We start from the raw sequence: 25,416 nt of genomic DNA on the forward strand, positions 1-25,416 counted from the left end.
GACTGTAATAAACACAAGATAAAAACAGATCTGAATTGGTTTATCTATCATACTATAAGTGCATAGTAAAGGTAAAGGTACGTCCTCGTTAAGTCAGTGGCCTTTATAAAGGCGTGGGGGTTAACTACTTGGACCCACCCTGTCGCACGCCATAAGGAGTCTGCGATGTTGGAATAATAATAGATTTAATTCATTAATTTTCATATCGTACTTGTGATCTTTTCCATGAAGTCTTAAGATAAACTACAATAATGTAGAAAACAGACAAATAAAATTGTAATTTTTTTGTGAGCCTTTTTTTTTGTTTTGTTAATCATAGAGTGATTAGGTAGTGATTCATTCAGCTGTGTGAATATCTCAAGTAGGCTAGCACAGTAGTAGTAAAATATTGGCAGCACGTTCTTAAACATAACCTGTTGGTTTACATAGGATAGCCCCAAGGTCAACTCTACACAGATGATATAGCAAGATTATGAATGAGTGTTTACTACGCTTTTGTTAAAGACGTTAGCTAGGTCTTTTATTTGCAGCTAGCTAACCATTGGTTATTTAATTAATATCAAGGGGTGTGTTGATGTCCCAGGAGGGTAAAGGTAGAGACTTAGCACCGGAACCGGCTTTGTTCTTTAAGTATCTGTTGATGAATACAATCCTGGTGTATGCAAGTGTGCCTATCATTAGTAACATGTGTTTGCTTACAGCTTTACTTGTTTGTTTCCTAATCCTCTTGTTGTTTGTTGGTATTTAATGGTATGAAAAGAAATTAATTATTGTATAGATATGTAACAAATTGGTATTACATCAATCAAATTATAGATCAATTTATATTAATAATAAATAATTTAATAAATATTAAATAAGATTCTACTTTTTTTCTTAATCTGTAATATAATGCAACATTATTTTTGGTAAAGTTTTCTTTTCATTGAATTAAAAATAAAATTTTCTATAAAAAAAAATTGTCTTTACCTGATTACTACAGTATGTGATTTGTTATTGTTTGCTAACAATTTACTGACTACAGTAGTATAGATGTTTTTCACATTATTGCATTTACTATTTTGAAATGAGTATATTTTTAAAAATGTTGATATAGTAATAATATATACCTAATAGTCAGTAACTTATAGATTACAAGCACTGAAAATGACATTAGCATAATTATAAGAATTTCTTTTCTTTTTGTTCTGTGGGAAAAACCTTAGCACATAACGCTGGTAGCCTAAGGTAATAAATCATGTGACATTCAAATCCATGTTATCAGCTACACCTGTCCTCATGATTAATGTTCGTTTTCTTCCGGTTTTCCCGACAGATTTGGACCCCTGCGGCTCCGGCGAGGAACTTTGCCACAACGGAGGCACATGTATTAACAACCAGTCATCTAGCGATGGCTATAACTGCATCTGCGTAAAAGGATTTTTCGGGCCCAGCTGTGAATTTGGTAAGTGATTTTAAACCCATCATCATTTAATCTGTTATGTTTCTGTAGGATGGCATTGCCCGGAGCAGGTAGCAACTTTAATCCTGTCCACATCTTTTAGTTCCTACTTTAAGCTATGTAAATCCAACCTCAAGTTTACCCTGTTGTACAATATGGTTAGCTACCTTTAATATGGTGTGTGATTATACTACTAGTTTATGTTTACTACTGTATATCACTATATTAGCCATTGGGATTCAACCACTGTGATACCCACCCACAGTCATTTTTTCAGTACTTTTCCATACTAGTTCATGTTAGACATGGAAGCCAAATAACAAACAAATTTCGTTATCAAAAATCGCAATCATTTCAAATCTGATAATAATAATTTGGTAATTTTCATATCGTAAATTAATCTTGCCAATTAAAATTTGAATGACAGTTAAGATAAAAGTCTATATGAGAACTGACTTAAGTATGAGCTTGAAGGTAAATAAGTACCACTGTATCCAATGTACCTTGGTCCTCTGCTTAAAGTATAAACTAGGACAGGTCAGATTTAATTGGCTAATAAAAGTCTTCTGAAATCTCTCTTATTTTTTTTATTATACTATAAAGCCTTATACTTTCAGTGCCCACTTTTTTGTGATGAGTTTTACGATTTTAACATTTGTTTTATTCAATTTTTTTTTTTCAAATTTCATTATGAACATGTTCAGCTTTATATTCTAGTCTAATTTTTTAAATTAAACTTAAAGGCATTTATAAAATTGTACTGTACTAATTTCCGTGCATGTAAAAACATGAAATACTGCAATTACATATTTGATAAACGTGACTTATGTTTTGTGAAGGTGATATTTAATCAAGTTACGTACGATAAATGAAATGTAGTAAAAATTGGTCAATATTTGTTGCCATGGAACAGTATTTGATGGTAGACAGTGAAGAACTACTAATAATTTTGGATTTCTTTTATCTGTAAATACCCCTTTGACATGGCCTAGCAAATATCCATACACACCAGGGTACATGCCATGGCAAAATGCCTATATGGTAAACTCTGGAGTTTGTTAGGTGATGTAAAGGGAGTTTAAAATATTAAAATATCATTTAAACAGTTTTTTATATTAAAATTCTCCATAATTATGGACTGTATGCTAATTAAATATAGCATAATTCAATTTAATAAAAAAAAAAGGTCTAATAAAAATTGTAGATAATGTTGACATATTTATATAGCGCTTTTAACAATCATCAGATTGTCCTAAAGCACTTAAAATAAAAAATTGAGATTGAATGTGATAACAGATTGAATTACAAAAGAGGTGTGAAAGAAAGAAAAGGAGAAAGAAAAAGAGAAGGAAAATTTTAAAATCGGTACAAAATACATGAAAAACAACTACTCTATGGTATCACTGTGTACCAACCATTGATACTTATAGTGTGAATCTTTTTGATATTTAAATGCTGTAAGTGGCAGTTTATTAGCGATCTTTTGTCACAGTAATAAGCTACTGACAGACTAGTTCAATTAGCTGGCGTAACTAAGAGTAGATGAAGATTATCGTTGATGCGTAATATTGATAAAGTTGAAAAAGCGGTCACAGCTATTATCGTTAATTGATTATTGATGCGTATTTCATGGCTAAATGATGTCGCCAATTTTGCCCGCGTCAGTGGTCTTTTGCAACTCTGCAATCTTAAACTGTTGTCATTTTTTAAACATATAACTTAGCTTTGTACATTTATGTTAATGTATAATTGATGAGCCTTGGTTTATTTGATATAAATGGTAATCATTTATTTGCTTAAATAGCACATTAAGACCTCAACAATAAAGTGACAGAAAATTAAGAAAAATACAAAGTTTAGAAAGGGTGACTTTTAAAGCTGCCTGGTGGCTAGACAATGGACAAAGAAGTCCAAATTCCAAAGAATTCCAGATTGCATTTAACATTACAACTATGAAGTTTGAATGTTATTTTATTATGTGTCAATATCTCATATGATGTACAGTTTATGAGGAGAAACACAGATGTTGCAAATAATTTTAGCTTATGATACAATTTAAAAATATATGAATTAAAGAATCCTTGACCTGATGACAGATACATTGAGCGTGATTGAAGTTAGATGGATGTAAAACAAAGGCCAAATGAAGGTAGCATACAATCATAGTTCATACATATTTGTGATTTCTTCTATGAAAAAAATAACTGAATGCATCCTCTATCATAAACACTCTTAAAAACCCATCTTTTTTCTTTGTAATTTCTTTCTGTTTTTTCTCTCAGCGCTTTGGGACAATCTTTTGATTGTATAAGCGCTTTATAAATCAAACAACATTACATTACATTACTGAATAATAACCATGTGAATTAAATTGACTTAAATTCTAGGCAGAACATTGTCACTAACTGGAAATAACAGTTAAAACCTGCCTGAGCGCATTGCATTTTGGGTAATGCTGATGTTTTTTGACCATGTCCACCCACTGATTTAAACATTTTTTTGAGAGCACAAATTTTAGCAGAAATGCAGTCAATATACAGGAAAAAGTTATTATATGATTACAAACTTTTTCTCGTTATCAGTGTCATTGACTATCAACAATGAAAACATTTAGGATGAACAATACTGGCAGTGACCCTCTAAGGGGGTTTTGAAAATAGAAAATGTTGGGAATATTTTGAGTTATCTCTGGAAATGATGTGAATATTTTGAAAAGTAAATATTTGGCATGAAAATGACCCCTTAGTAATTTCTATAGGGAATACACAGAACATGCAAAATCAATCATTTACTTGGTTCGCAGCTTTCAATTTCAGTTGAACACATTTTGGCTTTTGTAGAACACAACCTGAACTAAATAATCTGGAACTTGTGTGAAATTTTATCCTAGCTATATTAGTCAAGCTCCTATAGTTCCTAATATAGTTCCTTGAGTGCTTTATTGTTAAATGCAATATGTGACTGTTATTACATTGTACACTGTATATAAAGCTCTGTCTACACTATCAAACTTTATGTGATATGCACATAATTGACATGATGATGTTATATCACTACCATATTTTGTTATATCATCTACCATATTTGGGCACATCACACTTTTTTTGTCAAACTAATCATTTGTGTTTATTCAATGTTGAATATTGTGTTTTTCAGCTCAACGTCCGTGTGCCACTGATCCTTGTTTGAACGATGGATCATGTCAAGAAAATGGCGACGAATTCACATGTTTCTGTAGCCTAGGCTGGCAGGGACCAACATGCAGTGAAGGTAAGAGTGACAGTGGTTCAGGGGTGAAGGGATGACATGTTTAGGATGTTCATTTAATTTATTTCACTTTACTAAAGATGTATATAAAGTGGAGGAGTGTTGAACCCACAAATGTAAAAACGCCCACAAATGTGAAAACAACCACAAATGTGAAAACGCATCACCCACAAATGTGAAAACAGCCACAAATGTGAAAACGCATCACCCACAAATGTAATAAACAGCGCCCACAAATGTGAAAACGATCATCGCCCACAAATGTGATAACGCCCACAAATGAAAAAAAAAGAGAGACTTTTTCGCCCACAAATGTAAAAAAAATCAGATCAAATTTAATGCTAGACTCAAACAATTTTGATCGAGTTAATACATTATATCATGATTGTATTGAGTTGTTTCAATAATTGTTTGTTCACGATACGTCTGTTAGGGTCGTCGTTAACGCGTTGGATTATTACCATTTGCTGCTTGTGCGCGATATTTGCATGTTAACTCGTTTGTTTAATGTACGTAATAGTTCAAGACGATGTTTGTTATTTTCTGCGCGCGTGCACCATACTTCAAGGTCAAGGCCATGTTATATCATTGTTGCTTCTACTGTGTGGTTGTTGGCTTACTATTATGTACGTATTGTTATAAGTCGATGTTCGATGTTTTTTTGCGCGTGTATACGATACTAAAAGGTCAAGGTTAAATTGCTACTTGAATGTAGTGTGTGGTTATTAACTCGTTGGCTTATTGTTATGTTCGTATAGTTCCAAGTCGATGTTTGATTCGATGTTTTTTGTGTGCGTGCACGATACTACAAAGGTCATGACTTGTATACCATTGCTACTTGTGGTGTGTGGTTGTTAACTCGTTGGCTTACTGATATGTACGTATAGTTTCAAGTCGAAGTTCGATGTTTTGCGCGCGTGCAATAGTATATATGACCTTGACCTTGTGGTATCGTGTACGCGCACAAAAACATTGAATCGAGCATCGACTTATAACAATACGTACATAATAGTAAGCCAACAACTACACACTAGAAGCAACAATGATATAACATGGCCTTGACCTTGAAGTATGGTGCACGCGCGCAGCAAATAACAAATTTGTCTTGAACTATTACGTTCATTAAACAAACGAGTTAACGTGCAAATATCACGCGCACGAGCAGCAAATGATAATAATCCAACGTGTTAACGACGACCCTAACAGACGTATCGTGAACAAACAATTATTGAAACAACTCAATACAATCATGATATAATGTATTAACTCGATCAAAATTGTCTGAATCTAGCATTAAATTTGATCTGATTTTTTTTACATTTGTGGGCGAAAAAGTCTCTCTTTTTTTTACATTTGTGGGCGTTATCACATTTGTGGGCGATGATCGTTTTCACATTTGTGTGCGGTGTTTTCACATTTGTGGTTGATGCGTTTTCACATTTGTGGTTGTTTTCACATTTGTGGGTGATGCGTTTTCACATTTGTGGTTGTTTTCACATTTGTGGGTGATGCGTTTTCACATTTGTGGTTGTTTTCACATTTGTGGGCGTTTTCACATTTGTGGGTTCAACAAGGAGCCTAAATGAAAGCATAGCTTGTAGTGAATAGACTCCTCAAAACAAAAATATAAAATATAAATATTACAAAATTAGGAACTCCAAAAAACAAAAGATTTATTTTCTTAACTAATGTATTTTCGCTAACACATAACGTCAAGAGTATTCTAAAGTATTCTGTCTACACTATCAAACTTTATGTGATGTGCCCATGTATGGTAGTGATATGACATCATCATGTCCATATATAGGCACATCACATTTTTTCGTCACATAAATTTTGATAGACTGAGGTAGCTGAGCTTAAGCTGGCAGTTAAATTTAAGGAGAGAGGGGGATATTGCAGGATTAAATAATGGGATTATTAAACAAAGGCTTAGTTGTACTAAAGGTTGATGGAAAAATAACTGTTAGTGGGCTGAATATCCCACACATTTCCACCAGTTTATCATCAGTAACTGTTGAGTGATTGAATATGACCATGTCAGCTGACTGCTAGCTATGACCATTTGCCTTTTCATTTCATTTTAACCTAATGATTTATACATAATCATCAACCCGATCCCAGTACAAAACAAGACCTAACATTTTGCTGTGAAATAGGAACTCACAATGAGTATTATATGAATGTCATTATACCCTAAGGCCACCCATAGTTTTTAGTTCAAAATTCCTTCTGTCAAACCATATACATATTTCCGACATTAAAAAGGTGAATTTCGATTTTTAACTATGGGAAAGTAAGTGGATTTCATCTGTCAGCCAGTTTTGATTAATAGACACAAGCCTATTGGTTGTTATTGTACACCATCATGGACAGATGCTGCAGCCTGGCCATTATGCCAACTTAGGTTTGGGTACAAAATTACAAACAATGAACAAATCATTTGATATACAACATTGTATTCACAAAGAAACTTTGTGTACTTGCCATATATTAAAAGTGAAAGCATTCTGTTTAAATCTTTATCTGGCGTATACATAATACAAATACCTACAGTTTATATATACTGTACATTGTAACAACAGTAAGTGTGACTACTCAATCACAATATTATGTAACACTAGTAAATGGCATTCTCTATATATTTGCATAAATAACAGGTGACGCTACCATATATTATAATTGCAAATGTTGAGGATGCCAGCGTATACCGTAGACTGCGAGAACCGTTTACAGAGAGTTTACAGAATTAAAGATAATCATAGTAAAATAATAAAACATGTTCTTTATGATAATTATATGTCTGTCGACTCGAAGAAATCGCCAGTAAAACCATGAAATCATAATTTAAAATGTTATCTATGTCCTTGGTGGAATGGAATTAAAAAAAGAGAATAATCATAATTCCTATTTTCTTTATGGAATGTAATTTGGAAGTTATTTCAGATAAATATTTATGTTTCTTAAAGGAACAAAATGTTGTTTAAGGCTATAAGTATAACATGAACCTATTTTAACATTAATGTTAACTATACTATTAACTATGTTGGCTGTATTCGTTAAAGGTTGATATATGTATGTCTTTGACTTCCTTAGTGAACAATAAGAAATCAATAACAGTCTGCTTCAGTCTTATTCGGAAATTTAATTTCCATATTATTATTTTTTACTTTTCTAACTCTGTATAGAATCAATATCGTGTCTTATTATATTTATCAAAAGTGTGTGTCTATACATATAGCTAGTTTAAAATAAGAAGACATTATATATATTGAGCCACTGTATAGACTGTGTGTATTTTTTAAATTCTCCAATAAAAATATTGAGCTCTGTTCGTCCCATCTATCATGAAACTATTACTTAAAGATGTATTGCCCTCCCTCCCCCCAAAAAACAAAGATTTTTGCTTTCAATTAAAGTTTTTTCCGGTAAATAATTATTTATGCGACATTACAATGGTATATTCAACCAAATTTGTTTTAAGAATTAATTTTTCAGGGGGAACAATACATTTTTAAATCTTGAATATGTATGTATTATACCTAGTAGTAGGCCTACAAATTTCCCATTAAAAATGTATCTTGTTTCTCTGTTATAATGGTTTTGTTGATTTTAAGTTCCATAAGGAATGAGGTTCATAAAACAGCGCCATTGTTTTTCTTATTGTTTATTTGCTTTTAAGTTATATTTATAGCAGTAACAAATTATATATATTTTTTATTTTCAGATATTGATGACTGTGCCAGCCAGCCATGTGTCAATGAAGGCTTATGTGTTGATCTCATCAATGGATTTGAGTGTATTTGTCCAGAACAGTGGCAAGGACCACTTTGTCAGCTAGGTGAGTCTTCCCCTGACAGTCCTTTGCCCCGTCACTAATTGTAGGTTCTATATGACGATTTGGCTTAACTTTTGTGAAAAAGTTTTGACCCGAATGGCATGTCATAAGTATACTTGAAGTTCTAATTTCGGCCAAAAAGTATCAAAACGTGATGATTTTCTGGTGGCACTCATAAAGAAATAGACAAATAACTACATTGCTTGTCCTGTACCATTGTGGTACTATAATAATATCTTCCAAATGAGATGTGGTAGGTTGTGTGTGCATAATGGCTGATGCACCATAAATACTTAAAAAGAAGCTTGTCAGTAGATAAGATTCCAACGGCATTCTTGAGCAAGTTTATGGATGTAGGCATACTGAAGTGTGTTATCGAATTGTATGCATAAATTAACCTTTGTACTGTGCTGCTGCTGCATCACACAGTGAAAGTGTTGATCATTTTAAGTGATCCCTAAGTGATATCATCAACTCTATATTAAATGTGCTTACCATTAAACTAATACAAAGGAGATTGATTTGTGAAACAACTTAGTAGATATTGTGGACACTGCGTAGAAGTTGGTACATATTTAATTTCATGCTTACTTAAAGGCTATGAGTTAGCAGCAGCTGTTGCAGTACAGTTGAAACTCAGTGCATAAATGATATTATCTATGCCTCGTCTATGTTGGTTGCCCTACATGCCTCGTCTATGTTGGTTGCCCTACATGCCTCGTCTATGTTGGTTGCCCTACATGCCTCGTCTGTTTTGGTTGCCCTACATGCCTCGTCTATGTTTGTTGCCCTACATGCCTCATCTATGTTGGTTGCCCTACATGCCTCGTCTATGTTGGTTGCCCTACATGCCTCGTCTATGTTGGTTGCCCTACATGCCTCGTCTATGTTGGTTGCCCTACATGCCTCATCTATGTTGGTTGCCCTACATGCCTCTTCTATGTTGGTTGCCCTACATGCCTCATCTATGTTGACATTACTACATTTTTTTTTTCAGATAAAAATGAGTGTCTAGGTAGCCCATGTCAAAACGCTTTCACATGTCGTAACGATCAAGGTGATTACTTCTGTGATTGTCACCCGGGATGGACCGGCAAAGATTGCGATACAAGTAAGTATTTATGTAAATTTCCGAACACAGTAAGACCCATATTAAGAAGACACCTTTTTAACCCAAGTGCACCCCTCTAAATGTTTACCTGTAGTGTAGTATTAAAATGTACAATGTCCCTCGTTCATTTCATAGAAATTTCTCCTTAATAAAGTTCTGTCTACACTATAAGTCGTTTGTGGATAAAAGGCTTGATCATGGATTGAAAATGGCAACACGTTTTTGATAAAACATGTAATTCATATTTTGTTGGTTACTAAGCAGAATATTGAACATTTCCTGGATTCTAGGCCACAGACCATGATATCATACCTAGTATTTTTATTAAATAAAATATTAGTATTATGTATTTGATAACAGGATACAAGAAACTGATGTTAAGTTAGAGACTATTAGAGTGTAAGGAAACACAACATGACATGTTACTAATATCCTATGATTGTTGATGTCATTGAACATTCATTTTGGTATTTTTTAGTCGCCTGATATGAATATGAAAAAAAAAACACTGAGCGTCTATGAATGCCAGTTTTCAAAACCAATTTCTGTTAGAATATATTTAAATGTTGATATAAAGTTTGCGGTAGTATATTAGTTCTGAAAAGAACTGTTGAGTTTCTCGATGTTTCGATCAATATGCTTTGATCATCCTCAGGAGTAGTAATATACGTGGTGTACCGCAAACTTTATATCAACATTTGATTCTGCCATGCAAACCTTCTACCAATATTTCGCCTGATATGATTATGAATAAAAAATAATACAACAAAAATAAAAACACTGTGAGCATCTATGATATGCCTGTTTTCAAAACCAATTTCTGTTAATTTTTAAATGGACAAATAAAGATACTATCATTAAAATTAAATAACATTTTTTTTATTGTGACTTTTTTGACACTTTTTATTTACAACTAAGTATTCTTAGAATTCTTAAATAAAATGTATTTTGGACTCAAAGTTAAAGTAGGTAAAAGTTCATGAAATATTTGATTAACTTGGAATAAAATTTATATGAAATACCATTCGCCTGCCCAGAAAGATGAGCAGTCCATAATTTATATGAATTGGAACAACAGGAGGCTATATAGTGAATATATGAAGGTCAACAAATGACCTTAGGTGTAATTAGTAATTACAAAATATTTAGATAAATGCCATTCTAATATTCCCTTGGCCCCATGACTAGCTTACTATGCACATGATTGATATAACATAAGTAGTTGATCATCCTTGCCAGTAAAGTCATTTTAAAAACATATAAATTCTAATTAACTGCACAATGGTCATATAATAGCATCTTTTGCATTCAATACTACCAGATCCTCTACACTATTGCTCGACCTACCGTATTACCCAATTGTGTTTGGTTGCTACTATATAATCCCATGCACGACCCATTCCTGATTTAGGACCTTAGACTATGTAAAGTCAGAGTGTAATAATATTAATAACGCCCCCTTATTTCATACTGTGGCAAAAAGGTACAAATGCTACCTTATTATAGTGTTTATTATTTAGGCATTTGTTCTTTGTATTTGTATCCGTTTTGTTTTTGTATGTTAACCCTCCTGTTATTGGCAAATTTCTTTTTGCTGTTGGTTGGGTTTTGAAAATAAAAAAATAAAAAGAAGTGTTAATTCAGTTTTTAGAAACTACTAGAATACTACTCTATAAAAGATATATTTTATCTCTTTTTAAAAGCAGTTAATATTAAAAATAATGTATATAGCAATTAAGGTATAGAGAAACCTTCGTAGGCAAAGAAGATGGAACAAACAGGAAGACACCATTGTCTGTTCTTCATTTCTCTAACTCGTTCCACCTGTCTTTATTTCAATCATTTTTTTTCCTTTCATTTTTTCTAGATCAGAATGATTGTGTTGATCGTTGTAGCAACGGAGGCACTTGTATGGTGAGTATTTTAAACAGCAACATTTACATTCATTCTATTTTATATATATCGGAAATACCTACTCAGTTATTCAGTTATACCCCCCATGAGCTTAAAAATGCACAATCAAATTTATCAAAGTTTATTCCATCGTTTTTTAAGATGTCAAAGATTAGAATCCTAAACCTTTCTAAAGCTCCATCTACACTATCAAATTTACGTGACAAAAAATGTGAGGTACCTATATATGGACATGATGATGTCATATCACTACCATATTTGGGCATTTTTTGTCAAACTAGTTTGATTATATAGACAGAGCTTTAAGTAAAATATGAATGTTGCGACAATCAAAGCTGAGTGTTATAATTTAATACAAAATGTAAATTTACCATCTCACAATATCAATATGAGAGGATATTGACACTAAACTACAGTTTAATTAATTTGCACTTAACAAAAAATGTTCAATGTTGTACAAAGAGAAGCTTAAAGTGCGTGTTTGTCTTAGCAACGATCGACACCTTAGCAACGATCATGACGTTAGCATAATTTCTCTGTATTTTGAACCTTGCAGAATAATGCATGGAAAATAACTATGATGTATAAAGACTTTTATCATCAGTCAATGGCCTTATATTGTTTACAAAGCATTCATTACACTCCGCTAGCTCACCACCAATAACTAATTCTTTTAATGATACTTTGTTTACATATGGCAACAAGCCATCTTATTCTTATTTATTATTCATAATTCTTGTTAGTGATACCGCCTTCAATATGCTTGCTTTGTGTACTTTGTTCTTTATTTAATTACAATTAACGTTTATGTTGATTTGTACATATCTTGGGGGAAACCAACAAACAAGAACATGCCTTCAAGGAATAATTATCTGTATTAGCACCTTTTGTTGTTGAAATATTAAGTCTGGGTCATGAAACACATGGCCAGTCTGTGGTTCTTTTTGGGCCAGTCTGAGGGCGCTAGACATCACGGTCAGCCCATAGTCTGAGGGAGAAGTTATTTTTTTTGTCTACCATCACCTAAAGCAATCAAAACCATATTATATTATAAAACATTTGAATAAAAAGTCTTTTTATTTGTCTTTTTGTTTGTTTATCATTTCATTAAAATAAACCCTTATATTTATAACTACTATTAATTTGTTTGTACATTAGGATCTTGTAAATAGTTTCTTGTGCGTGTGCCCATCTGGATTTGAAGGAACAGAGTGTGAGTTGGATGTAGATGAATGTGTTAGTCAGCCATGCAAGAATGGAGGTACCTGTATAGATGGAGTGGATGGCTACCGGTGTGATTGCACTCCAGGCTACAGTGGCTCACACTGCCAGGTATGTTTACACTGTCTTTGGTTCAATCCTCCCCTGCTCTAAATAATGACTGAAGAGGTCACCCAGTATAAATAAAATATTTCAATTTCCTTTTATGCAATATAACAGACGCTTATTTTCTTTGTCTTTGAAAACGTACCTTAACTTTACTCTTTTAGTCGTACTGTAAATGGTCATTAGACTAACTGATTTTCAAAAGGAATGGGTCAATCCTTGCAAAAATTCTTTTGTATTAATTGTAATTAATGAGTTTGTAAATTACAAAAAGCTACAGTAGTTGATGATGTAAACTTGATGTGTGGAAAAAATATTTGCATTCTCACATTTATGCAACTATAATTGCTAAACAATATAGGTTTAAAACACATCATTTTATTAGCATTGTTAAGATATTTAGGCAGCAGACAAACTGAAAGAGAAGTTGAAATCTACTGTGACATTCCAAGTCAATGATCCTCATTATACCACATATTTATAAGCTTCCATCTAAATCCGTCTAATCCCTACAAAGTCAGCATGGGATTAATGTATCTCGGTAACAGTATATTGTCATGATCCAGTTGGTAATCCATTTAATCTTGTACTAATCCACATGTTATGATCCTTACAGGTGGACGTGGACCCATGCCACCCCAACCCATGCAAACACAGTGCTGTGTGTTTTAATCTTAATAGAGATTATTTCTGTGATTGTACTGGAGCCTATCAAGGCAGAAACTGCTCCGAGCCTAGACAGTTGTGCGATACACCAACGTGCCAAGGTATGTATCATCTTCTATACACACACAAATTATGTCTGGTATGATATTTTTATTATGTATTTAGTATTTACTATATAAAAAGTCCAAGGTTCCAAATAAATTTAAAGTAAAAGATATGACATGGCTGTCTACTATTGAATACCCTCCAAAAAACCCATTTAAGTTAGTCATCATGTGATGTAGTGGGTGAACACAAGAATTCAAAACTACAAATCCCAAATACTTGCCTGGTAAATTCATTAGTAAACAAGTTAAACCGCCTTCAGTCCAGGCAAAATAACTGTAGTTTTTTGTTTACATTCCAACTGTTAAAACGCTGTCCATTCCAACTTTAGCCAACTAAGTATTGATGAGTATATATGTCAAACGAATGAAATTATTCTGTCTTTAAAATATTATTAGGTAAAGTGCATTGTTTGCATTACATTATTTTAAACTTTATTGCACATTAAATTTAATGTTTGTTTTATAGTAATTGACAGTTGCACTATTAGTATTGCAACAAATGCTTCTTCTGGGGCGATGCAGGTTGTGCCTTCCAACATATGTGGACAGCATGGTCAATGTATCAGCCAAATTAACGGCCGTTTTACATGTATTTGTCAAGAAGGTTACACCGGCTATTACTGTCATGAAAGTAAGAATCTTTTTATATCATTTCATTTCATTTAGTCATCTAAAGAGAAAATAAAAAATATCATTACAAATATAGAATAAAATACATTCAAAGATGAAAAGGTCCACCAACAAATGATGACCTACAGAATGTATGTAAAAAAAACCACAACTTTTTGTAGAACAAGCCATAGCCATACCATCTATTTTTTTAAACAAAATATTTGACAAATTTAAATGATGATTATTAATAATATTATGTACAATCTTGACAGATATAAATGACTGTGAGGATAACCCATGCATGAACCACGGTACGTGTATGGATGGATTGAGCTCGTTCCAATGTTTATGTCGCGACGGATATGAAGGAAAGTTTTGCCAACGAGGTGAGTGTTTTTCAAAATACTTTCTACTTTCATTTCAATCGCAGTGCAGTTAACCAATACTACTGTAGTGTAGCAGTTCAGTATTCTGAGTTATTATTTATTTATACTGGGCGACCTCTTCAGTCAAAGTATATTACAGAAACCTAGAAGTAGTGTAGGTAGTATATAACAATAAAAAGTAGCTTTATATATGACCTAGGATTAGGAACAAGTTGGGTCATTTTAATTTATTGTGCACATGCGTTGAAACTAGGACGTGCTTTCTAACTCTACAGTAATCTTCAGAATAGTTTTGGTGGCTTCTTGGTCCAGGCATAGGTTGTTAGTCCTTAAGGGCAATTTACACAGAAACCCGCGTATCTTGTCCCACATAGAATCTGTATCTATCATTAGTGGGATCCGCCTGTCCGCACTGCTTTGTGTGTAAATGGTAATGAGGAATAACATTTATTACTGTTGCCACTCGTCTGTGTAAATTTTAATTGGAGTAATTATTGTGTAATGATACTGCAGTATACAACCATGGAGAAATAATAGGACCTAACATTAATTATTCATTTTGGTGTTTCAGATGTTGATGAGTGCGCTCATAGCCCATGTCACAATAACGGTACGTGTGTTGACCTTCCTTCTGACTTCGCTTGTCTGTGTCACGCCGGTTGGAAAGGCAAAACTTGCAACTCACGTAAGTTATAAATATACTTTTTATTACTACCAATAAAATGCACAATATATAACATTGTATAATACAAGGTTGGATATTGTACATTTATTATTATTGATTTTCCATGAATGTTGCATCAACATGACATATCACAAATTTGTTCTTTTAAATATAGGACAAAGTCATTGTGAGGTTGTGACATGTTATAATGGAGGTACTTGCCATGACAACGGTGACACCTTTGAGTGCAGATGCATGCAGGGATGGGAAGGCTCTATTTGTCATTTACGTAAGTTTTAACTCTTTGCATCAGAACCATAGCGTCATTAGAAGTCTGTTTGCTTCATTTCTGCTGCCTGTAGAGAAGGCTCATTTTCAACGAGGAAATACGTTACAGCTTTAGATGCTTTTTTTAAAGCTTTGTTGATAGCATTAAAATATATTGTTTAATAATTGTGTTTGGTTTATTTTAGGCAATGAAGATCCATGCGACATAGAGCCATGTTTAAATTCTGGTACGTGCGTATCGCAGGACACGTCATTTCACTGCATATGTAAGGAAGGTTTTGAGGGGCAGTTATGTGAATCAAGTAAGTGGACGAGTAAAATATAAAACCCTGTTCACATCTGCAAAGTGTAACAACAATTTGTAACCAGGTTTGCATAGTGTGAAGACAATTTTGTGGAAAACAAAAACACACTGATGAGAGGCTTGTTTTTGTTCCGAGTTCTTACTATGCATGCATGTATTACCCTGGTATTAAACTGACCAATCAAATAGCGCGCAACTACGCTTTCTTTCTGAGATTTCTCATTGTTCAGTGTATTAGAACTTGTAATAAATCGGGAGATCAAACCTGGTTGTTACAAGTTGTAAAAATGTATGCAGATGTGAACTGGGTATTTAGTCAGGGTGACATCATGCAGAGGCATTAAAGTGTCGTCTGAGTGAAATAGACGACGCATACGTTAATTCTTGTAGCGATTAAAAACACACTGCTGCTTTAGTGTACCATATGTTACCATCTGCAATGTATATACAGTATTCATTTAAATTTAAATAGACTGATTTGTTCTTTGACTCCATATATGCACAAAGAAGCAGGCTTAGGGAGTCGCACGTCCTTCTGGTGACAGTGGGTTTCCTGCTTTTGCCACTCCCAAAATGGCACGCCAAATTAATAAAATACAATATGTATACTATATTGTATGTATATGTTTCATATGGACAGTTTGTCTCAAATAATAATTATACATACACATTCTAATATTCTGGCTAATATTACATTTTTCAAGGACTGATCTTTTTATTTGTTTCATACACACTGTATATTTTGAATTTGTCTCTGTTTATGAACAATTTTATGATGCAATAATTTTTTATTACTAAAATTTAAAGTAGACAAGTCAGATTATGTGTCTACAATGTGAATTTTTAAATGTCAATTTGCATCGGGAATTCACAACCGCTAATTAACATCTATTTTAGATATAAACGACTGCAATCCACAACCGTGCTACAATAACGGCCGATGCGTGGACGGACTAAACTGGTTCCGGTGTGAGTGCGCCGATGGATTTGCCGGACCAGATTGTCGAATTAGTAAGTAAATTGAAGAGTAATCTGTTTACACGCAATTACCTGCGGTTATTTAGAGATTAATTTTCATAATTTTTATGGAAATATTGGATAGAAATTTATATAAGTTTAATTTTTGTTGTATGTTTTCTTTCTTGTTTGAGCAGCATACATGAATAAATGCTGTTACTCTCTTTTGCCACCCTTTGTACAAGCTATGGTTTGTTTGCCGAAATTAACAAAATAAATATTAAAATCTATGTGTTACTATTATGTGATAAAACCTTGTTGTTTTTGCAGATCTAGATGACTGTGCGGCTAATCCATGCGCATTTGGTAGCACCTGTATTGATGAAATAGCTTCATACAGGTGTCAGTGTCCATCTGGACTCAGTGGACCCACCTGTAATATAGGTATAAAATGTTTGTATAATAATTACTTAATAGATGTACTTGGAAGGAAAAAATATTAGTTTAAAATTCAGTATGTTTACCTCCAAGAAATGAATTAGAAATTGTGTAAACATATTTGCTTCCTCTGGTATGATGGCTTAAGTAAATTGAGTTGTTTATTTCCGTTGACCTTTGACATTCATCAATTCATCGCAATGTCTTTATTGTGTAAGTCAATTAAGATGATTACTACTTTTGCAAAGAGGCATATAAGTATTATGCTGTACATTTGCTTGCAACCGGATACATTAAGACCTCCTTTCCTCATTTTTGTGTACTCATATTTTCACTGCCTGTTTGTTTGTTTGTTTTGTTTCATTTATTTTCCACACATTCAACAAAATTAAAGGATCCCACAGTAATTTTTAAATCTTAGTTCGATTGTTTGATTTCTATGAATTTTCTATCTAACATTAGGGGTGTGTTCAAATGATAAATGACCCTGTGTACTAACAATTTTATTTATAAACAAGTTTAATACAACATCAAAATCCTTATATTCCTTAGTAATGGGAGGCGGACCAGAATCTGTTGAGCCTTGTGTCACTAATCGACGAGTGTATGAACACGGCGCTGAGTGGTCCGAGGACTGTAACACGTGCAGTTGCCATGACGGAAAAGTCTTATGCACTCAAGTAAGTAAATACTAGCATAATGTGTGTCTTTATTGACACTTTTACTCATGTTATGAATTATGTAAAGCGACATCTTTTGTCTGTATACTCTCAATTTCAGCATCAACAGAATGTCATCAATTATGTTTCTTCATATGTTATAACAGAAAAATAGGAAGCACTGGAATAATGTATATATACATATAGGAATGCAACATACAACATGCATTGTGTTTAATGTGTTGGAGGCCATTTAAGCTTCAAAATATGTTTATATCAATATCTTGTATTGTTTAGGTGTGGTGTGGACCGCATCAATGTGATATGAACAATCCCGGCAACAACGCATCAAGCGGCATGGCGTGTCCAGAAGGCGTGGCCTGCGTTGTTACAGACGACCATCAATGTTTCACGCCTCCGTGTGGTCTGTGGGGCGTGTGTCAATCGCCTGGAGGGGAAGCAACTCCCAGCCCTTCATACGGCTGCAAACCTAGTGAAGAGATTCCTAACTCTGCAAACTGTGGTCGAATCATATTGACATTTGATAAAACAAAGCTGCCATCGGTGAGATTTTGCAATAAAAATTAAATTTTAAACATAACTAAATATTTATTAATCAATTTTTAAATGGCTTGATTGGTTATGTTAAATCTGTCGCTCTTTGATACTTTATTATTTGAAAAGAATAAGAATTACTACAGTATTTGTAATTGCCCAAAATGATGTGATTCAGTTGACCAAAATTATGAAAATTCAGTTGCCCAATATAATGAGGTAGTTGCCCAACATGACGATAAAGTTGCCCAACATGACGATAAAGTTGCCCAACATGACGATAAAGTTGCCCAAATCTGAAGAACTTGTCTCTATTTAACATTTTGGTTCAAATGCTTTGTTTTTTCAGGGTATTTCAGTTGATGATATTTGCCTGTTGCTAAGATACACTGCAGCTATACTAGTCAGTGACAACGCTGGACCAGTGGTCCTACTCTGCACTGAGATTCCACCAAGTTCTATTGCTGTAGCTCTGGTACATTCTTTTTAATGTCTTTACTATGAGTAATAATCATGTATTTCACTTTGACCTTCTAGTTATTTAATTGTGAGAAATGTTTTACTTTTTTTTATATATTCTGACATAAATCAGATGAGATTATTCCCTATTAGGACTTTTGTCAGAATAAAGCCTAAATTAGAAACTTGTTTGGGTTGATGTATGCTTGACATAGTCATTAATTTCATTTGTTTTATGTACCCATTTTATCATATTTTTTATATACAAGCAACAAACAATTTTCGAGCCAGAGTGCTTGACGGAATAAAATAATTGAATACAGTGAACATACATCATTAATGATCTTTATCTAATAAGATTCATCTTTTATTTGTAGTCATTACCTGAATCTAAATCAGCTAACAGCACAACAGTGTTAATCAACGAAATCGTGGATTACCTTGAAACCGGCACGAATAACTCGGTGTTGTCAACAATAACTACCATTCAAAAATTAACATATTCGCTGGAAGTCACACAGAACGATCAGTGTAAGTATACATTTTGATACTTGCCGCTTTATTACAATACATTTATTGAAAGAAAAAACTGCTGCTAAAATCACTAAATGACACAATCACATGATTATCACATGACAATCACATGATTATTCATTATGTTTGTATTTGTTGAGAAAGATTCATTGGATTTCAATATAAGATTATTCATTTTGATTCTTTTGATATTTGTATTTAGTAATTCAATTATAATAAGACAGTTAAATTTCATTTTATTTACAGTCTCCCAAAATTTATGGATGTTCGCCCTTCTTGTTGTGCTATTGATATCAGTGGTTGTGTTATTATTTGTATTTTATCGTGTTTATCGAAGACACAGAAGAAAGCAGGTTCCGTGCGAAGACCAGGAAGTAACGACTGCGTCAGAACCTAAAAATAATGAGCAAACCGCAATAAAACGATATCATAATCAACTATATACAAACCAAAGAGCGGCGGATAAGGTGGATGCATCAAAACCCAGCAAACTGGGTTCAAATCATGCGAATTGCACACAGAAAAAAGATGTTACAGACTGTGCAGAGAAAAACTCGCAAAAATGCACGGCTGACGTGCACGTGGGCAGTTCAGCGCCCTCACACAAAAACTCTTTATTGAGACCGCTGTCGGGTAAACTTGAAAGTGTAACAGAATTACAATCTGAGCGACTTAATCACGATTCTGAAATCAACAGCAGAAATAAACAAACTAATGAACAAGCAGTGAATAGTGCAGGTCAAGTTGAGATAATGTTGTGATCTTAGGTTTGACACTTCGCTTGTATTCAAACCACCTATCAACATCACATACACTTCTTGTACACACACCTGCCGCCGCCGCCATATATAAACTATGTTTTCAAAACTATTTTTATTTTATAGCATATTTTATTTAAAGTATACAGAATTTTACAACTTTGTCTTTTACGGAAATGTTTGAATATTTCAAAGTTGGTCCTTCTTTTTATATTGATACCTTTTGGTTCAAGTTTGAGTAAAGGTAATGATGGACGTATCGTATCTCTCAGCTTGTCCCAGATTTTGTATTTTTCATCCAGAATATGGCAACTGGAAGTGAGGAATTCTGGGAGAGATAGCGAATTCACTATAATGACATTTGAATTCAACGTTATCAAGAAAAATTCTACTTTATTGTTATGTGGGACCAATCACCGATTGTAATTATTCTTGTGACCAAAAGAAATTTTATTATTAAAATATTATTCTTTGTTAAATGGAACAGTTGCTGTGGTAACAAGAAGATTAACTAGTCTGTGATGATATGTAGTATGCTGTTACTAGCAACACAAGAAGTGTACTGCCATAACAACCAATGAAGCTGATTCAGACACTTCTTCCCAGCATGCAATTGGTAGTGCACTGAGGACATTGTGGCTGCCAAGTTTGAAGCTCATTTCATAGAGGGGGTGATCAAGCCAATTGTCATCATATAAGGCTTATTCTGAATGTGACTTACCACACACTCATGGATATTGGTACAGTGTGTTATCAGCTAGAAGCAACTTAAGTTGTTTCTCATCCATTTCTTTATTTTTCACAAATACAGCTGCTTATTAAACTAAACAAAAAACAAATATATTGTACATTATGTCCTTAAGTAATTGTTATATATTTATTTTCATAGTGAAATTGTGGTGGTACTTGAATTATACAGTTTTTGTGTAAGGGTTCAAGTATTTCAATATCTTTGTTTACATCACAAAATGTACAAAAATTGATTGTGTTTTTAATGTATAAAGATTGTTTACCATGGTTGGCATGGTTGCCATGGGGGTGGTAAGTTGGGATTGAGGGCAGAAGCAGCAGCATTCCATGTCAATAATGTCACCTTGTATTTATTAATGTTCATTCCCCATACAAGAAGTAATGTAAATATGGAGTGAACAAGATAATATGATAATAATAAAACCTTTAGATGTTAATAATTTGGTTTAAAACCTAGTATTCAATAAATAATGGTGCACAAAATTAGTTTCTGTCTTTAAACATTTAGAAGGATTACATTTCGTTAAAGCACAAAGTAGATATTTTATAGCAAATTGAAACTTGTTCAAATATTTAAAATCCAAAATTTGCTAGCAGAAGGCCTATCCGTCCAACTACTAATACTATAATGATATTTCTATTAAGAAGATTACTAAAATATTTAGAAGAACAACTTGATTGATGTATGACAAGTTACATGCTGTAACTGTAACTGTAACAAAATACTGCAGCAACCACGGTAAAATACTGTAGAACTGCAGTAAAAGTTGGAAATGTTAAGAAGCATTGCCCAGCATTCAATTATGTACTTTATGTAGATTTTATATTAATTTACTGTACGTGTATACATCATGTACAGTAGGCCTACTACGCTGTTCTTAAGAGATACACTTTATTTTTATTAATGTATAAATTAATATTCTTTAATGCCTAAATTTGAAGTAATACTACATATTTCTGATCATGAAAACATATGAATTACCTATTTTTGTCAGAAGTGATTTCATTGTATACTTTAAAAGTAACACAGTGGATATAAAAAGATAGATATATTATTATATTATGAAATTATTGTTTGTAGAAATTTTAAAATATCAAAACAAGATATTAACTATTTACTCATAGTCTCTTACTAAGAATATTGTTTTTATAAATCTAATGAAATAAGACGTTACCATGGACGCATTAGTGTCTATGGTGATCATGTGATAAGAACCAACCAATCAACCCTTGGTGCCTTTTGTATGTACAAAATATGTAATTTAAGTTTTTTTTTTAACAAATGAAGTTTGTAAAATATTTAAATTTTAATTAAGTGTAGATGGAAATGAATGAGAGTCATCAGTTAATTTAATTATGTTGATGATGTCATAATGATGATGTCATAATCATCAAACACTATCCTTGCTTGCAGTTTATCAATGAGATCATTTTCAAGATTTAGCACATGCATGTTATTATTTTAAGAGATATTTTTTTTTTTGCATTTGTTGTGATCACTACTGTAGCAATAAACCTACACAACAAGTATTCCTTGCCTGTTTTTTTCACACCTCGGGAATATAATGAAAATAATTTAATTCAGAAATTGCTATAATTTGGTGGATTTTACCAAAAATGAATGGACTGTATATCGACAATTAGTTTTGTAATTACAGCACATAGAATGTACATAATTATGTATAATAATAGTACAGGGATTTTTTTCAAAAATGGCCATTTTTCAACCCTTTTATTTTTTGACAAAACTGGTACTTTAGGATTATGATAAAGCAATATATGATCATATAGAGCAATTTTATCGCATAATTGAATTTTAAAAACTTGATATTTTGGCCAATTTTTCGACCCTTTTATTTTTCAATAAAACGGGTGTCTATGGTACCATAGGATGATGATAAAGCAATATATGATCATATAGAGCAATTTTATCGCATAATTGAATTTTAAAAACTTGATATTTTTGCCATTTTTCAAGAAAAAACCTGTACTAGTACAGGGATTTCTTCCAAAAATGACCATTTTTCGACCCTTTTATTTTTCGATAAAACTGGTGTCTATGGTACTATAAGATGATGATAAAGCAATATATGATCATATAGAGCAATTTTATCCCATAATTGAATTTTAAAAACATGATATTTTGGCCATTTTTCAAAAAAAAAACCTGTACTATAGTACAGGGATTTTTTTCAAAAAATTGCCATTTTTCAACCCTTTTATTTTTTGACATAACTGGTGTCTATGTACTATAAGATGATGATAAAGCAATATATGATCATACAGAGCAAATTTATCGCATAATAATTGAGTTTTAAAAACTTGATATTTTTGCCATTTTTCGAAAAAAATCTCTGTAGTACAGGGATTTTTTCCAAAAATGGCCATTTTTCAACCCTTTTATTTTCGACAAAACTGGTATCTATGGTACTATAAGATGATGATAAAGCAATATATGATCATATAGAGCAATTTTATAGCATAATAATTGAATTTTAAAAACTTTTTTTGGCCATTTTTCGAAAAAATCCCTATACAAAATTTCCTTGTACTATAGTAATATGGACATCTTCAGGGAAAATTTCTCAGAATTTTTTGTTGTTGAAATGGGTAAAATATTGACTTATCACCTTTCATATAAAACTAAAGAGAACTAGAATTTAATTCGTCACTTTGACGAATTATAGGTGATCATTTTTATCATTTTACTGAAATTAATTTTTTTTAAACATGCACGTACGTTAACATACGATCGGAAAATGTTGATGTATGCCATCCTATTATATGCTTATAGTGCTGAGTTGTGCCTATATGCCATATACAATATGTACAGTATATACTGTATATCTATATACAGTGTAGCATAGGTGAAATTACGGGACACACATGTTCTAATTTTTTGGCATGATGACGTTATCAAACTAAACTTTAAGATGACAATTTCGAAAGATAATTAATTGAGCAAAAAAATATAAGATTTGGAAAAAAATTTGGCACGTAGAAGCGCTGTGCGCACTCTTTGAATTGTGTATAACTTTGACGAAAAATATGAAAAAACTACTTTTTCACTTCAACTGGCCATATGTTAACGTCACAACATCCGATAGGCTTAATTTTTATATGAATTAATATCTACATTTCATCAGCTTTCATAATAAATTATAATCATCAAGGTAACCTTCAATTCTGAAGAGCTGTAAGATATTCAAATTTACTGCGAAGGTGAAATTACACGGCCTACGTTATTCAAGTTTTTACGCGTGATGACGTCATTAAAATGAAGATAGTGTCAACTCATGATAAAGATAATTAATTAAGCAAGCACATACTGAAAGTTGTGCGAAATTCGAGCACACATAACCAAGATGCGCTCTGTTGAATGTGATAATCTACACAAAAAGATAACAAATCCTAATTTTTAAATTCAAGTGGCCATTTGATGACGTCAAAACATTTTGTACGTAAAATGTGTACATGAATTCATATCTACAACTCAATGGCTTCCAGAATAAGTTAAAAAAATCGGGGGTCATCTTGCATTCTGAAGAATTATTTTCATTTTAAAAAAGACCTATTTTTCACCATTTTCAGAACTTTTGTAAAATAAATGTGCGCATTTTGTCATTTTTAACGTGCTCGTATAGCGTTATTTTAAGTCGGAACTGACTCAAATTTGGTGAATGTACTAAGGATGGTGAGTAGAATGAGATTTGTAAAAAAAATTCATATTTTTTACGCTTTTTAAGTATCGCGCGCGCAAAAACGCATTTTTGCGCAGTAATTTTTTGAAACACGCAAATGGCCTAATTCATGCTCTAAATTGATCAAAACTTAATTTTGAGCGTTTTCAATTTTTAACGCGCGATATCACGCGCATGAACCTACGTGCGCGTGCGTTTTTATTTGCTAATATTTTTACCCTTGATCTGAAGTTTACGTGTAGTGAATTTCATTAATATGTGATAATGAATTATGGAGATATGATTGATAATGTGATTTCGCAAAATGGCGTATAAATGTCGTCACGGATGAGTGATCACGCTGGAAAGCTTATTAGGATTAAGTTGTATTATTTGAAAGATATTCTGAAATTTTTGTAATCATTGACATTAAACTTTTTGAGATAATTGTTACACAAAATAGTGTACAGAAACAATAAAAAGAAAAAAAATAATAAAAAAAAAAACTAGAATTTAATTCGTCACTTTGACGAATTATAGGTGATCATTTTTATCATTTTACTGAAATTAATTTTTTTTAAACATGCACGTACGTTAACATACGATCGGAAAATGTTGATGTATGCCATCCCATTATACGCTTATAGTGCTGAGTTGTGCCTATATGCCATATGTACAGTATATACTGTATATCTATATACA

General features: G+C 32.7%; 1 protein-coding gene across 1 annotated transcript in view; it reads left to right on the top strand.

The window, feature by feature from the left end:
• Positions 1 to 22,564, top strand: part of LOC144852423 (protein jagged-1b-like) — a 52,254-nt gene extending 29,690 nt beyond the window's left edge. Inside the window, exons 7-25 of the mRNA XM_078710221.1 lie at positions 1,316 to 1,444; positions 4,598 to 4,711; positions 8,436 to 8,549; positions 9,544 to 9,657; positions 11,525 to 11,571; positions 12,730 to 12,903; positions 13,514 to 13,664; positions 14,137 to 14,301; positions 14,555 to 14,668; positions 15,240 to 15,353; positions 15,508 to 15,621; positions 15,806 to 15,922; positions 16,822 to 16,935; positions 17,212 to 17,325; positions 17,872 to 17,999; positions 18,276 to 18,542; positions 18,883 to 19,008; positions 19,370 to 19,523; positions 19,773 to 22,564. Coding sequence (XP_078566347.1) covers positions 1,316 to 1,444; positions 4,598 to 4,711; positions 8,436 to 8,549; positions 9,544 to 9,657; positions 11,525 to 11,571; positions 12,730 to 12,903; positions 13,514 to 13,664; positions 14,137 to 14,301; positions 14,555 to 14,668; positions 15,240 to 15,353; positions 15,508 to 15,621; positions 15,806 to 15,922; positions 16,822 to 16,935; positions 17,212 to 17,325; positions 17,872 to 17,999; positions 18,276 to 18,542; positions 18,883 to 19,008; positions 19,370 to 19,523; positions 19,773 to 20,287 — 2,885 coding nt within the window. The 3' untranslated portion in view covers positions 20,288 to 22,564. The remainder of the gene's footprint in view (positions 1 to 1,315; positions 1,445 to 4,597; positions 4,712 to 8,435; positions 8,550 to 9,543; positions 9,658 to 11,524; positions 11,572 to 12,729; positions 12,904 to 13,513; positions 13,665 to 14,136; positions 14,302 to 14,554; positions 14,669 to 15,239; positions 15,354 to 15,507; positions 15,622 to 15,805; positions 15,923 to 16,821; positions 16,936 to 17,211; positions 17,326 to 17,871; positions 18,000 to 18,275; positions 18,543 to 18,882; positions 19,009 to 19,369; positions 19,524 to 19,772) is intronic.
• Positions 22,565 to 25,416: the final 2,852 nt, after the last annotated feature.

Source organism: Antedon bifida, chromosome 9 (assembly GCF_963402885.1).
Source record: "Antedon bifida chromosome 9, ecAntBifi1.1, whole genome shotgun sequence".
Classification (NCBI taxonomy): Eukaryota; Metazoa; Echinodermata; class Crinoidea; order Comatulida; family Antedonidae; genus Antedon; species Antedon bifida.